At 39.9% G+C, this 15,376-nt stretch overlaps 1 protein-coding gene across 1 annotated transcript in view; it reads left to right on the top strand.

Moving 5' to 3' along the window:
- The first annotated feature begins 1,174 nt into the window (after positions 1 to 1,174).
- LOC141437833 (uncharacterized) overlaps positions 1,175 to 15,376 on the top strand; it is a 75,466-nt gene continuing 61,264 nt past the window's right edge. Inside the window, exons 1-2 of the mRNA XM_074101361.1 lie at positions 1,175 to 1,334; positions 3,511 to 3,581. Coding sequence (XP_073957462.1) covers positions 3,514 to 3,581 — 68 coding nt within the window. The 5' untranslated portion in view covers positions 1,175 to 1,334; positions 3,511 to 3,513. The remainder of the gene's footprint in view (positions 1,335 to 3,510; positions 3,582 to 15,376) is intronic.

The raw sequence follows: 15,376 nt of genomic DNA, 5'->3' as shown, positions 1-15,376 counted from the left end.
GAGATGGCCTAGTGGTTAGAGAACCTGACTACGAAGCTTGAGGTCCCGGGTTCGATCCCGTGTCGGGGCAGATATTTGTATGAAATACGAATGTTTGTTCTCGGGTCTTGGGTGTTTACTATGTATTTAAGTAAGTATCTATCTATATAATTATATTTATCCGTTGCTTAGTACACATAACACAAGCTTTGCTAAGCTTACTTTGGGACTAGGTCAATTGGTGTGAATTGTCTCGTGATATTTATTTATTTATACAACCCCGCCTTAGGCTGTGTTTCCACTAGAGATGTGCGAGGAATGTGTTGATCACGAACCAATAGAAATGCTTTATTTACCTATCCTCATATAGCATAGCCACAGTATAACAAGTTTTCCCTACAGTAGGCTTTGAAGTTGAGCGATACCGCAGCCTGTATAGGTATTTAGGCAAGTAAGGAAGAGTTGTCACAAATTTAAAATTTGGAAGTTAGATGTCTTTTACGAATCGGTACATATTGCTATTGCGAAATTATATAAAACAAAATGAATTAGGTGTGGCATACTTACTAAGGGTAAGAAGTATCAAAATATATACTATTTTTGAAATAAAAATATTTTTTTTCTTTAATATATACTTTCATACATTAGTAACCGACAAATACTTTTGGTTTCTAGACTTAACGGACTTAAAGTTCATGTTATTGAATTTAAATATATTTAAAAAATGAAAAAATAATATTATATAAATAGATGAAATTTTAGTTCCTTATTCATGCGAGATGAAGATTTCCACGCACACACAGTACATGTCGTATGCCCCATATAATATAAATTTAAATGTTAAAAAACGCGATAGCCCTAGAAGACTTGTCCCAAGCTACTAAGAACGGCGAAGTATGCAGCTGGGGCTCCTCCCATCACGCACGACGATTGCTCAGACGTCTCCGTCGGATTATACTGTAGGGAAACTCGTTATATGCTGTGGCATAGCTCTAGTGGAAACAGCTGAGAGGAGCGAGGATAGGTAAATTAAGCGTTTCTTATGGTTCATGAAAAACATTCCTCGCCACACATCCTCGCACATCTCTGGTGGCATCGCAGCCTAACATATGTCGTCTATCCATAGACTATTACAAGTTTAAGGTAGAGGTTCCGTCAAATAATCCAGTTATTATAAAAAACAAAGCGCACCTGTCTTTTATTAGTGTCAATAAGTCCACGGTCCAACCAGTTGTCAGAACCCTGATCATGTTTCCGTAGCAATCATTAATAACCTACACAAGAAGCATACAAAATGCACAGGCACCCACCACCCAGAAAAGCGCGGCCCAAGTAAATCGAAGGTTAATAAATAGGTAAGCTATAACTAGTCTCACATTAAGAACGTTCGGGTTTAGGACAAATAAAAAGTAGACAGAATTCTGCGAACAACAAAGCAAGGCCGGGTCTGTATGCCTCGCCACGTTACTATGTAGCTCAACTTCAACTACTTGGTTGGTTTGACTTGGTTTAGGTATTAGGTTGGTATGTTATTAGCACGCCCAAAATGAAGCGTAAGAAGGCTACAATTGTAGTCTCTGCAGGGCTACTACGAAACTCGAAGTTCGTGTCGTGCGGTCCCTCTGACACTTATACTATTTAATACGAGAGCGAGAGGGACGGTACGATGCGAACTTCGAGTTTCGAGTTTCGTAGTAGCCCTGCTGGCGTCACGCGTCGTTGAATTAAAGGACAGCCCCATGGCCATGTCTGTTATTGTTATGACGAATTTCTTTGCTCACCCGCGACCTTACGATAGCTAAGCTTATGCAAAATATGCGTGTTCATGCAGAACCCATCTAGACTCTGGCCAGCGAAAGCTGTCCACGCATTTTTTACGAAACTTTAATCTGGTATCATTTTTGAGATTGTCAAAATTGTCATATTGTCATTCTAGCCCGGCTTAGATAATTTTGATACTTCTGCTGTAAGAAATAAAATATATTTTTTTCAACCTCCTACCATCCTCAAAATAGAAAAAGTTATAAGATTATGTTAGAATTAAAATGCTAGAAGATTTATTCAATGCCAATCTGGTCATAATGGTCCAAAAATTAATGCGTCTGGACTGTACGTAAATGGGCACTGATAAAGGTCATAAAATTTACCAACGGACTTCTTAAGTGCATCATCAACTTTCACACATTACTATGAATGTTGATGCATCTGGAAATTTAAATAAATATCTAAGTATCAACATCGTTTAATCAGTGTACCAAGTGTTGTCAGCCTCATTTTTTTTAAATTGCCGCGGTTTGTGTTGCTGCTTTCGTTGGCCAGAGTCTATCACCATCACCACACTATACTGACGCGTTTCGAACTCAAACAGAGCTCATCTTCAGAGCAACACAACCGTACACCATGCTACCAGAGCAATAAACACGAAGTAATTAGTAATAGTAAAGGACTTATATGATCATGGGGTACCTACACTTACAACCTCATACCAAATAAGAAGTAAAGACCGAATTGTGAGCAACAAAGCAAGACCGAGCATTGTAGGTACTCCTCAGCTAGTGCGCGTCTCTACGTAGCTCAACTATTACCTACAGTTTGTTTAGCGTAGTTTAGATATAAGTGGGTACGCGTCGGAGTGCAACATAGGTACCTATAATAATAATAATAATATTTATTTCATAATAATAAGCCACTTATTACTATTTTACAATAGGTATATAAAACTAAGTTAAATAAATGGGCATGTCAGGAGCCATCGGGTAAGACCTCTGCCCTTCATGCTAGGATAACCTGTGTTATGAAGGTCAGTGGTTTGGTATTGGAACACTTAGGGGCTGTTTCACCATCCATTGATTAGCGTTAACCGACGGTTAAATGTGATGCCGTCTCCGTCTATTCGAACAAAACAAATAGAGACGGCATCACACCTAACCGCCAGTTAACACTAATCAATGGATGGTGAAACAGCCCCTTAATGTTAACAAGGTAATACGAAAATTTTCACAATATAATTATTTGAAAGAGAGAAAAAATATGTATAAAATGTGTGTGTGTGTGCGTGCGTGCGTGCGTGCGATCTGTGATTGTCGATTGTCATCACGCAAAAAGTTAGTAAAGGTCTCCTAAGAGCATTTTCGCGTAGCAGCAAGGGATCTAGTAGCTGTCCGTGCTGCCCCATCTCAACTTTCCATCCTGTAAGTATACGTCGAATACGGAACAAACTATTTTAAATAGTTGGGGCCCTAATTTATTTTTATGCCCCAGGGCCTTTGGTTACGCCACTGCCTAGCTAGAGCGATCTCTTCTTGCTATGCCCTAGGGCCGGCGCTCAAAGTCAAAGTCAAAATATCTTTATTAAATTTAGGCTATAACAAGCACTTATGAATGTCAAAATAAAAATCTGCGCTGCACGGTGAAGGGCAGATTTACCGGCCTCACTTGATCACTTCTTCACTGGAGCTCACGTATTATGAGTAGGTACCTACCTAAGTATAGGTATTCCGCCTTTTTCAATAGTATGTCCTTTGCTTCCAGAATATGCCAGAAACATCAGGGATAATAGTATTCCTGCTATGGTACATCGCAATCGCGATCAGCTATCACCAGTAAGTATTAACACAATATTTTAGGTCTCTCTACGTTTTTGATAAGATAAAACTTGAAAGTAATATTACAGCGTGATGATTTCCATTAATTTAAGGGAATATTCATTAAGCCATTAAGTTAATTTCTCCAAGACACTAAAAAAGATCAAGAATTATGTATATTGATTTTGTGCGGTAAAACAGTGTAAAAGGTTCTTGTTTGAGACGCTTTTATGAAGTATTTTCACAATTTGTAGGGCAACGTTAGTTTCTTGCCCTTGGATGTAGCCATAGTCATAATACGATTGTTCAGCCACTGCTACTTCGTATCTTATGGTAGTGTAATGCTGAACGGGTTTATTAAAAACAATCCCATGTTGTAACTCTACTTACTTCACAAAGCTCTTAAATACGGTAAGAGTCCGGCACTATCTGGATCCTTTCCCAGTCGTCCATAATGGATTCATCCCGACTGCGTGCCCGTCTGCTATAAAGCACCTCATATAAAATGTAAGAAACTAAAACAAATTAGGTAAACTACAGAAGAGAACTAGTGTCTTTGGCCCTTGCCTGTGTTCCCACCAGACATGTGCAAGGATGTGTTTGTTGTGAAGAATGAGTTTTTCATGAACCAATAGAAATGCTTCATTTACCTATCCTCACACAGCACCGCTCTGGTACAAACAGCAGAGCCACAGTATAACAAATTTTCCCTACAGTAGGCCGACGCCTTTGAAGTTGAGCGATATCGCAGCGCAGCCTGTATAGGTAGGTATTTACGCAAGTAAGGAAGGGTTGTCACAAATTTGAAATTGGAAGGTAGATGTCTTTTACGTATCGGTACATATTGGTATTGCAAAATTATAGAAAACAAAATGAATTAGGGGTGGCATACTTACTAGGGGTAAGAAGTATTAAAATTATACTATTTTTTGAAATAAAAACTTTTTTTTCTACAAAATATACTTTCATAGATTAGTAATCGACAAATACTTTCGGTTTCTAGACTTAACGGACTTAAAGTTCCTGTTATTGAATTTAAATTAAATAAATAAATATAATTATATAAATAGATGAAATCTTAGTTCCTTATTTATGCGAGATAAAGATTTGCACGCACTCACAGTACATGTCGTATGCACCATAATAAATTTTATTATAAATTGAAATGTTAAAAAAACGCGATAGCCCTAGAAGACTTGTCCCAAGCTACTAAGAACGGCGAAGTATGCAGCTGGGGCTCCTGCCACCCGCGTCTCACCCCTCACGCCCCGCACGATTGCTCTGTCTAGACGTCTCCGTTGGATTACTGTACTGTAGGGAAACTTGTTATACTGTGGCAGAGCGGAGCGAGGCGAGGTAAATGAAGCGTTCCTATTGGTTCATGAAAAACACATTCCTCGCGACAGATCCTCGCACATCTCTGATTGAAACGCTGCTCGACTCAACCACAAAAAATATTATATAAGCTACCTCTTCAATTTTAACGAGAAGAGTTTTTTAATGCTCTAGTTACCTTGATAACAAGCAACAAGGCGTTTCAGGGCACGTGGCCAAACCGTGAACTCCATTAATTATCTATTTCCATCACAATGGTCAAAAACATTGAAAAAACAGTTGGTGATGCTATTTTTAGGTAGGTATTCGTTCGTTGGAAACAAACACAGTAGTAGGTATAAAAAGTGACGTATAAAAACATAATCCTCCTTCGGGCAGTCGGGTAAGAAGAGCCCTTTGCGGACAGCACTTACGGAGGGTGTTGATGATTTTTAATTTGATTTGATAACAACTTTCAATCGCATAAACTAGCTGCCTATTGCATTAAAAGATATCACACATGAGAGAGATATATCTAGCAAGATTTTGACTTTATCTTTATGTACAGTCGACTTCTTATATTTCTAACCAAAAATATCTTAACACGTTTCTACGTTGTTAACAATAGAGTCGTATTTACATATTTTAGATAACAATTTTGCTCAAAAGTATAAAAACTCGACTGTACACATCATAAAACAGTAGAAAATAAACGAAAGTGACTAAAAATAACTACTTATTTACTCACAGATACTACCTTACTCTTAACAGAAACTTGCGCCTTTATTCCCTGCAGCCCGTGTACAGTCACCAGCGTTAATATCTGCTACAGCGGAGCGTGCAAAAATATCTGACACGTCCTTCCGGCCCTAGAAAAAGAGTCGTATCAGATATTTATGCACGCTTGTTGTGTCAGATATTGGTGCTCGTGACTGTACCTATTCACAGCCACCTAAGGCACTTGTCTCACCGCCGACGATGAGCGAGAAGCGAGTAGAGCGAGTAACTAGAAAACGAGTGGGCGAGCAGCGAGAAGCGAGTGTAGTTTTGTCGCTCGACTGTAAGCGTGTGTTCGCGTGCGACGGGCGATTACTCGCTCCACTCGACTAGCTCGTGCGGGCGGCCGCCAAGCTGACATCGCTGAGCGAGTATCTATAGCTCAGCGAGTTTTATAGCTCTTGTCGCTGCGACAAAAGATGTAAGAGCGAGTTCTCGCGACAGTGTGAACAGCCAGCGATCAACTATTAATACATGTGTCTCTTTTACTCACAAGGATCTTATATCTTTTGTGCGTTTCTTGAGCGAGAAAATAGTCGATAAGCCAATCGTTTCCTCGCTGGCGGTAGACAGTGCCTTACGGAGGGTAATAGCTACCTTTTATTGTGCATTTAAATTTTGGCCAATCAAAAGAGGCACGTTAATTGGTGAGGCCCTGACGGCTTCCGACCGAGTCTGTCAAACGATTAGCCCCCTGCCGCATCCGGCCTCGTCGAGTGGTACACTCATGCCTGACTCATACTATCCGTATTAAAAAAAGTAATGTTTTTCTGTTATTTTGTACGTAATTTTCCGTTTTAGGTATTACCTATTTCATAACTTAGACTGCTCTTTACTTTTAAACTACTAATAATTCTCAAGCAAACCTAGTCGTAATAGATTGGTTTTTTGGAATCTTTTTGTATTTTTTATTTCAATTCCAAATTTTTTGTTACTTTTACGGTCATCCCGTAAAACCTATATCGAAATATATATTATATATATATTTTACACAAAAAGATTCCAAAAAACCAATCTTAATTTGATTGCTTAATAACGATATCTCTTGTCCGGGTGAGCGGTTAGTTCCGATGGAGTGCCGAAAAGTTTCTCGATGAGGGCTACGGCATAGATGTCGCTAGTGTCGCTGCTTAAGTGGCCCAATAAGAAACAACACAAGCTGAGATATGAGGTGCATAGGAGAAATTCGTGTCTGTATCGTTGTCCAGCGGTGGTGTAGCGGTATAGCACACGGCACGGAATGCCGAGGACCTGGGTTCGATTCCCAGCGCTGGTCTTATTTTTCTGGTTTTTCTGTGCATCTATATTTCAGTTTGTATTTTCGATAGTCGTAATAGATTTCCTTGTTAATTTGATATATTTAACTTCATGCTATTTTTTCAAAAATAGCAAAAATTTGCACTTCTAGGTACTGTGGGGACTGTAACTTGGTAAGAGCTTAGGTACTGGGGATCAACGCGCGTGACTTTAAACTGTTATGAAATAAATAGCATCTTCAATCATTAATTAATTATATTTTATTTTAGAACTTGGTAGCACTTATAAATAGATTTACATAAAATGGCACCAGCAGCTTAGGCTATCGGGAGCAATCTGCTCTCCGGCATGTAATACCCGCTGTCAATCTAAACTGCCAGGTGGTCAGTTTTACCACCTGCCAGCGGTATACAGCCTAGTTCCTACAGTACCTATTTCGCAAACGAATCGCTTAATCGAAAAATCGTTTCTACAACCCCGTGATAATTTTAAAAGACCTTCCAACGATACCCCACACTACATTATAAGTTAAGACGAGAAAAAGAAACTACCCCTACTTTACTTCTATGATTTTTTCCCTACATTTTTTTTACTGCTTTGTCCGCGTATTTGCTAAAGTACCAGTCGAATGGTGCAGTCTGATCTTAGGATTTGTTTGTCGTAGTGTTTGTGGGCCCTATAACAGAATGATGGCCAACTCTATGACGCCGGTAGAGTTGCCAGGTACTCAAACGTAATAGCCGGACGGACCAGCCAGTTTGGCCGGACTTTTGGGCAAAAAGGCCGGACGCCCCATTATTAAGGACTAGCTTATGCCGGAAGCTTCGAACGCGTCAAAAAAAACTTTTTTTTCGTTATAAATGGTAGCCTGTGTGCTTCCCAGAGTTATAAACTCTATACCAAATTTCATCTTAACCGGTTCAGTAGTTTAAGCAGGCAGGCAGACCGACAGACAGTGAACTACTTTTGCATTTATATTATAACATTAAGTAGGGATTTTGTAGGGGTTTTGTTGTTTTGTATTTTGTGTCTTAGTATAGGTACTTATGACAAAAATTAGTTGTAATGTCTACGGTTATTATAATTTTTATTTTTATGAACTTATCACTGGTCAATTGTAAAAAGAATAACAAAAGCCTAACTATGTCCGGCTTTATCCGGACGCCTGGCAACCCTAGACGCCGGTGATTGCTCGTCTGACCGGCGCGTGCGCCGCGTCCGGCGCGGGTCATCGCGTCGACCTCTGCCTTGTAATGATGCGTAACTTATAGATAACCGGGTCAACCCAGTTGTAACAATTAATTAATTGTAATAACTAAGTTTAATATAACACATTATAATTATGTACGTATGCGTATGACAACATGATTCTATCGACAGTTGAAATTTTAATTCTTCAAGTCCATCATCCCAGCCTATATACGTCCCACTGCTGGGCACAGGCCTCCTCTCAGAATGAGAGGGCTTGGGCTGTAGTTCCCACGCGGGCCCAGTGCGGATTGGAAACTTCACACACACCATTGAATTGCTTTGCAGGTTTGTGCAGGTTTCCTCACGATGTTTTCCTTCACCGTAAAGCTCGTGGTTCAAATGTAATTTCGCACATGAATTTCGAAAAAACAGAAGTGCGAGCAGGGGATTGAACATATTTTGGTACATATTTTTGTTTTATCATATCACTCACAGAAAAAATATAATTAGATCCATTGCACCAACAACCCTAAAAGTAGGTAGTTCAGCATATTGCACGCGAAACCGAATTGTAAAATTGTAGGTAGGTACCTACAAGTACAATAGCCTTCCCGCTGATTTTAAAACCATAAGTGACTGTGTTAAAATATTTAAACAACGACAGAGTTTATAGCTATTAAGTCAGTTTTTTAATTCATGAGCGAATTTACATTAATAATTTACCACGGGCTTTATGGATACGCCACTGGCTCTAACAAAAATAAACACGTAACTGAGCTATATCATGAAAGTAAACATTAAATCCACAGTCAAACCCCTAGGCAAAATCACAACGAAATTACATGCATTTTAGCTCCAGTCTGTCTGAATACATCCGGCACTGCGCAGGAGTGGCCTCGAGACTGATATTGCCATAATTCTCGCGCCTAGGGTTGCCGTTCGGCAGGATTTGCACTGACGTATCAGGATTTTTGACCCTTTGCCAGGATAGCGGCCGGACTTGGCAAGTGTTAAGGTTTTTAGAAATAATGAATTTATTACAGTTTATATACAGTTTTGTTTAATGAAATTATTAACGTAAGATAGCTGATAGTAGATAAATATTCAATCAAACAATTATCTTTCAAAATATATCCATATTTTTTTTTGTTAAATTAAAACTCAAGTGCGTCGTTCAAGCTACGCCAAATCTCTCTTATTTAGTATGTCAGGACTTTTAGGGAGATGTCAGTATTTTATCAGTACACTTCATTTTTAACCCACGACTATGATAACCAAATTTTTCTCAGTCATGTATTAAATAACTATAATTACAAAATAAAACAATTACCTGTAGGAAACACTGATTTATTTCGTAAAATATTAATTTATTTACGAAACAAAGCCCTTTTATAGTCTTTCAATATCAAATAATAGTATAATACGAGGTTTCCAAAAATACCAGCGCACGGCAGCGGCCACACAGTGAAAGTTGAGTAAACGATAAGAACGAAATTTCTTCCGTAGTGTTGTCGCGGCCGTTAATAAATGCCATCCTTGTCTATTTATGAACGCATTCTGCAAGAATAAGCAAGCGAGATATAGGTCTGCCAGTTTATATTTGTTAGTGAAATACGTCACCCGCCCAGGACCGGGAGCCGGTCGCTTGCCACTTAAGGGTTTTTGACAGCGTGCCGGGAGCCGGTCGCCTGCCAAACAAGGGTGTGCCGGGACCTGGACGCTTGCCACTCCAAGGGTTACTTCTTTAGTTAACTTTTGTTTGTATGTAATGTAGTAAAATAAAATGGAGCCGTTGCATTTGCGTAAAACGAGACCAAATTCTGCTGTGCTTTTTTGGAGTCCAATTGGACCTATTAATACACCGGTCTCATGTAATATTAAATAAAAAACATTGACTTTCTAAAGGAAGGTCATTATACCAGGAAAAATCTCAACAGCGCGATGCAGAATGGTGACTGACACTGGACAGCGACATCTAGCGGTGAACTTAAAAACTAAAAATTGTATGCAGAAGTGAAGTCGTGTGATTAGAAAGGAATTGTGCACACTAACGCCATCTGTTGAGAAATTTCATGTAACTTAAAGTAAACAAAGGGAACTAAGTAGTGGATTAAAATCTATGAGAATTTAGAATTGTGTGACGGTTTAACATCCCGCCCACCAAGGACAACTGTAAACATTGTCCTTTAGTTACAATATAACTATAACATTTAAGTGATTGGATGTAATTAAATTCACCCATCAAGCGGTATACATACTACTAGTAACGCTAACAAAAAAATCAGCACAAAAAACTTATTAGCTGCTGCTTCATGCTTCATCATGACTAGCTTTTGCCCGCGACTTCGCCCGCGTGGAATTCGGTTATTGCGCGCTGTTCCCTCGGGAACTGGCATTTTTTCCGAGATTAAAAGTAGCCTATGTCACTCTCTGACCCATAAATTATCTCTATGCCAAAAATGACGTCGATCCGTCGCTCCGTTTTGACGTGAAAGACGGACAAACATACTTTCCTGGACATAATTTCTTTGCGAGTTCTGCCTTTTTGCAGAATTAGTGTTTGCCAAATGTTTCATTTGCCAACTGTTTCATTTTCCAACAGTTTCATTTCCCAACTCCCAATTTTCTCCGAAACCAAAAATTTTCTCAGTGTCGGTATTTTCTTATGCTTTTATTAACCATCGACGCAAAAAGAGGGGTGTTATAAGTTTGACCGCTATGTGTGTCTGTGTGTCGGTCTGTCCGTCTGTGGCACCGTAGCTCTTAAACGGGTGAACCGATTTGAATGCGGTTTTTATATTTGAAAACAGGGTTTCTAGCGATAGTTCTTTGACATGTTTTATTAAAATCAATTCAGCCTTTTTTGAGATATTTAACTTTTAAGCGACAATTTCGGGGGTTGGAAACTTAAAAAAAGTTGGAAACTTTTTGTTGGTAAGGTCAGTCCATATATAGCAACCCTCGCGCCGGTCCACGGTGGATTAAAGATTAGTCGCAGGAACCAGCGGTGCGCCGGCGCCGGTGAATATTGTGACAGAGAGCATTGTTGTCACGAAGATATACCAAGAGTGGCATATAATGTAGATACTTCAAGAAGAAAATGGCGGATACAGCGGCGTAACTATATAGGGTGGCAGGGCTGGCAAAATGCCACGGGCCCCCGACCCAAGAGGGCCCCCGACCCATGAGGGCCCCGGCCCAAGAGGCCGCGAGCTCAGAAATATTTTTTTAACATTGTACCTGAGTATTTTATATTACTTAATATTAAACTAAGTACAACGTGACGATTTTTACTTACAGGGTCCCATCAAAAGAATTTGCCACTGGCCCCAGATGGTAATGTTAATAGGATAGAATTAATTAGTAGCGTAATGATAAGATGGCATAGGATATTATAGGATTATTGGGAATCCTGGTCATTATGACACATAAATGTGTCACAACTCATCCATCTATTTAAGTATGTTTATCCATTGCCTATACTATTCATAGCACAACCTTCGCTTATTTTGGGGCTAGGTCTATTGGTGTCCCGCGATATTTATTTAAAAGTTAACTAGTCTAAGTAGCGAGTGGCTTAAAAACCGGCCAAGTGCGAGTCGGTCTCGCGCACGAAGGGTTCCGCGTTACGTACCATTATCTGTTCAACATAAGACATTAACAAAAAAAACACGTTTGTTGTATGGGAGCCCCCGGCATGGAGCGGCAACAGAAATACATAATCTGTGAAAATTTCAGCTGTTTAGCTATCACGGTTCATGAGATACAGCCTGGTGACAGACGGACAGACAGACGGTCGGATAGCGGTCTTAGTAATAGGGTTTCCGTTTTTACCCTTTGGGTACTTAAGTATAAGCAACTGGTCCTAACCTGTTTGTGTCGGAAACTAGGATAAATATAGCTTAGGTTAGGTTAGAGTTGCGTCAAGGCGTGAAGCGCCTCAGCCACGCGGAATAGGAGCTCCGCGAAGCGTAGGAATTCATCATCATCATGTCAGCCGTAGGGCCGTAGGACGTCCACTGTTGGACATAGGCCTCCCCCATAGACCTCCAGTCGCTTCGGTTGGCAGCGGCCTGCATCCACCGTGAACCCGCGGTTTTAACCAGGTCATCCGTTCATTTCGTTGGTGGACGTCCTACGCTGCGCTTGCCAATCCGCGGTCTCCACTCCAGAACTTTCCGGCCCCAACGGCCATCTGTTCTCCGTGCTATATGGCCTGCCCATTGCAACTTCAACGACCTTCTTTTACGTATCTCCTCATTTCTGATTCGATATCGTAGAGAAACCCCAAGCATAGCTCTCTCCATAGCTGGCTGAGCAACTCTGAGCCTATTTATTATAAGCCCTAGATACTTATAGTGAACCTTCACGTCTCGGATCCATATGTACTCACTGGCAACATACATTGGGTTAAAGACTCGTCTTAATTTTGGACGAAAAGACATATGTATCAGGTATAAAGTAATCACCGATGATTACTACATTAGCATAGCAAGGTAAAAATTGAATTAGTAATACTAATATCTATAAATCGGAGTCGAGTGTGTAGCTGGGCTAGGCGAGGCCGGGGATAAATCTCTGTTTAGTTGTAGATGCCGTCCAAAATGCTAGCGCTGTAAACATCATAATCACGTGTGTCCACGGCCACGGACGGCACGAGCTAAGGTGATTTAACTTTGAACGTGAAACTAACAGTGAGACTCATATTTAATTGAATAGGCCCGGATAACTTACGTCTTAAATCGAGTTTAGCTCGACGTGTTTAGGGGTTGCAACCGCAGCAGCCGCCGAGTCGCGTTGCTCCTAGAGGAAGGGTACGAATTAGCCTGAAACAGTAGCTAAACTCGATTTAAGACGTGAGTTAGCCGCGGGTTTACCTATTTCATTAAATATGATATTTTAACTCTCGATACTACCGTACTCGCAACTCACCACTTCAAATGGAACTTCAAGTGTCGATTTCATAAATGTATCCCTTTATGCCTTAGAACTTGCTTTATGACTAAAAATGGAGAGTGAACAGCGTCTGTCTACCACCTGCCTGCAGCGCGTTATGCGATAATTTGGACACATTGCTCGCAGAGATGCTAGCAATATGGAACGACTGATGGTCACAGGAAAAGTTGAGGGTAAAAGACCCAGAGGCCGGAGCCCAAGACGATGGTCTGATCAGATCTCAGAGCAGATCAACCTACCAATCAGCGCTGCAATCCACCAGGCAGCTGATCGTAACCGATGGAGAATTGTTGTTGACAAGCTGAAACGGAGTCACGATCCTCAGCAATGAGGGAGCGATTGAGAAGAAGATGCCTTCGAGCAACACGGGCTTCCTGTTGCTCTAAGCTTTATGCCGGTTTTATTATCAATGGTAATGGAAACGCACACAGCAATAAACGGCTAGCCCATTTGGCAGCGGCGCAGTCGTCGTCACTGCTTCGCTAGACGAAAAACAAGCCAACAATCTTGTAATCTTGTAACACAACACAATCCTCTTTAATCTCTTCAACTAAAACTGTTGAGACATAATGATTATACAAGGTGGTAATTAAATAACTGAAATCCTCACACACACCAACAATATTTTTATTTCAAGTTAGTTGATGGCAGTTCCGTGATACCTATTTGTTTATTTATACAGAGGGACAGCCGGGGGCAGCATTAATTATTTATTATCAATTTAATTGTCAGTTTTACGCAAATAGCAATACTTTTGTGTTCAGATAATTTTCAGTACCTAACAGTTCCGATGCTTATGATTTTCTTCGAAAAGCGAGAAATCTGTACGACTAATGTTTGCGTAGATATGATCGCTATGTTGACAGCCAGTGATCCGCTCTCAGCTTAGTGATAAGTGCAGGCTAAAAATTAATCATTGAGATAATCAAACAATGCGATCTGCGTCAGCGCACAGGACACCTTCACGCCACGTTGATTTAGGGTTGCCAACTATTTCTTGGGAAAAAATAATGCTTTGAATAAAAAAAAATACTGTTACCCGCAAATGAAAACACGGTACTTACAAAAAAGGTTACCTCCACGAATTATTTAATTAAATCCATAACTTCTTTTGATTTTTGAAATTTGATAGATTCTTCTTCGCGTTGAATTTCCTATTCTAAAATTATAGTTAGTACCTGAGTGACCGAGCTTTGCCACACAAAAGACCAAGCTAGATCGTTTTCTCATCCCCGAAAACCCCAACATACCTACCAATTTTCATCGAAATCGTTGGAGCCGTTTTAGAGTTTCTAATTATATATATTATTGTCAATGATTTGATTTGTGATTCATCAATTCATCATACTTTTGTTTTTACGACTGAAAACTGGTGCCGTATTGTTTATCCCTACGTAAAAATACTTATGCAAAATATTTGCAGCGATAAAATGTTTTTGATTCCTAAGATTTGAATTTGAATTTCGAATTGGAAGTTATGCAATCAGCCAGTGGGTCGGTGGTCGGCAAAGGTCGCCCCCCCCCCTCTATCGATCGGGAGTTGCATAACAGGCTGTGGTAGCACTAGGTTTTGCGCATTACACTATCTAGGTACTAATTTCAAATTAATATTATTGAGGTTTCCTGTGACTGGCTAGTCGGCGTATCTTCTTCTTCTTCTCTTTTAAAATATGGCTTTTGCTGTCCTAATTAATAGGACAATTTCGCCAGTGTCAAAGTAAACTCTCTTTGGGAGGGACGTTGTACGGTGGTTGTAGTTTTTGCAACTTGATAGTAAAATTCCAGAAACCACGTGGAGACAACTTGCGCGTCGGCGTATCGTTGGGTTCGTTTGAGAACTTTGACATTTAATTTTAACCTAATGTGCCAATCGCAAGCAAGACTGAAGTGTCAAACAGATCTCTCGATACTAACGCCTTCTAGCGATAAAAATCAGTAAACTAACATGACATGGCGAAACTATAAGGGTTTCTTAGGTTTACGGAACCCGAAAAAGGACGTTCGTAATTCGACTATTCGTAATCAATCTTTCCGGCTGTTCTTTTTCATCCTCATTTAATTTTATCAAAATCAGGTCCGCAATTTATTCATTTAAATTTGTAGTCGGTAAATGTAGGTAAGTATGCTTTTTTAGAAAAAAGTTAAATGATTCAAGAATAAAAATGCTAACTTAACAATAAGAAGTCCTTACCTAAGGAGTTTCATTCATATCTCAGTTTCAATGAAATCCACGAGGGTAATATAAAAACAACTCAACGTAGTACTACACTACTATAAGACTCAACTTCTTACGACTGCTTTTTATTAAGATGTACAAT

This window comes from Choristoneura fumiferana, chromosome 18, assembly GCF_025370935.1.
Source record: "Choristoneura fumiferana chromosome 18, NRCan_CFum_1, whole genome shotgun sequence".
Classification (NCBI taxonomy): domain Eukaryota; kingdom Metazoa; phylum Arthropoda; class Insecta; order Lepidoptera; family Tortricidae; genus Choristoneura; species Choristoneura fumiferana.
Note: the sequence above shows the minus strand (reverse complement) of the source record. Positions and strands in the feature narration are given on the sequence as shown.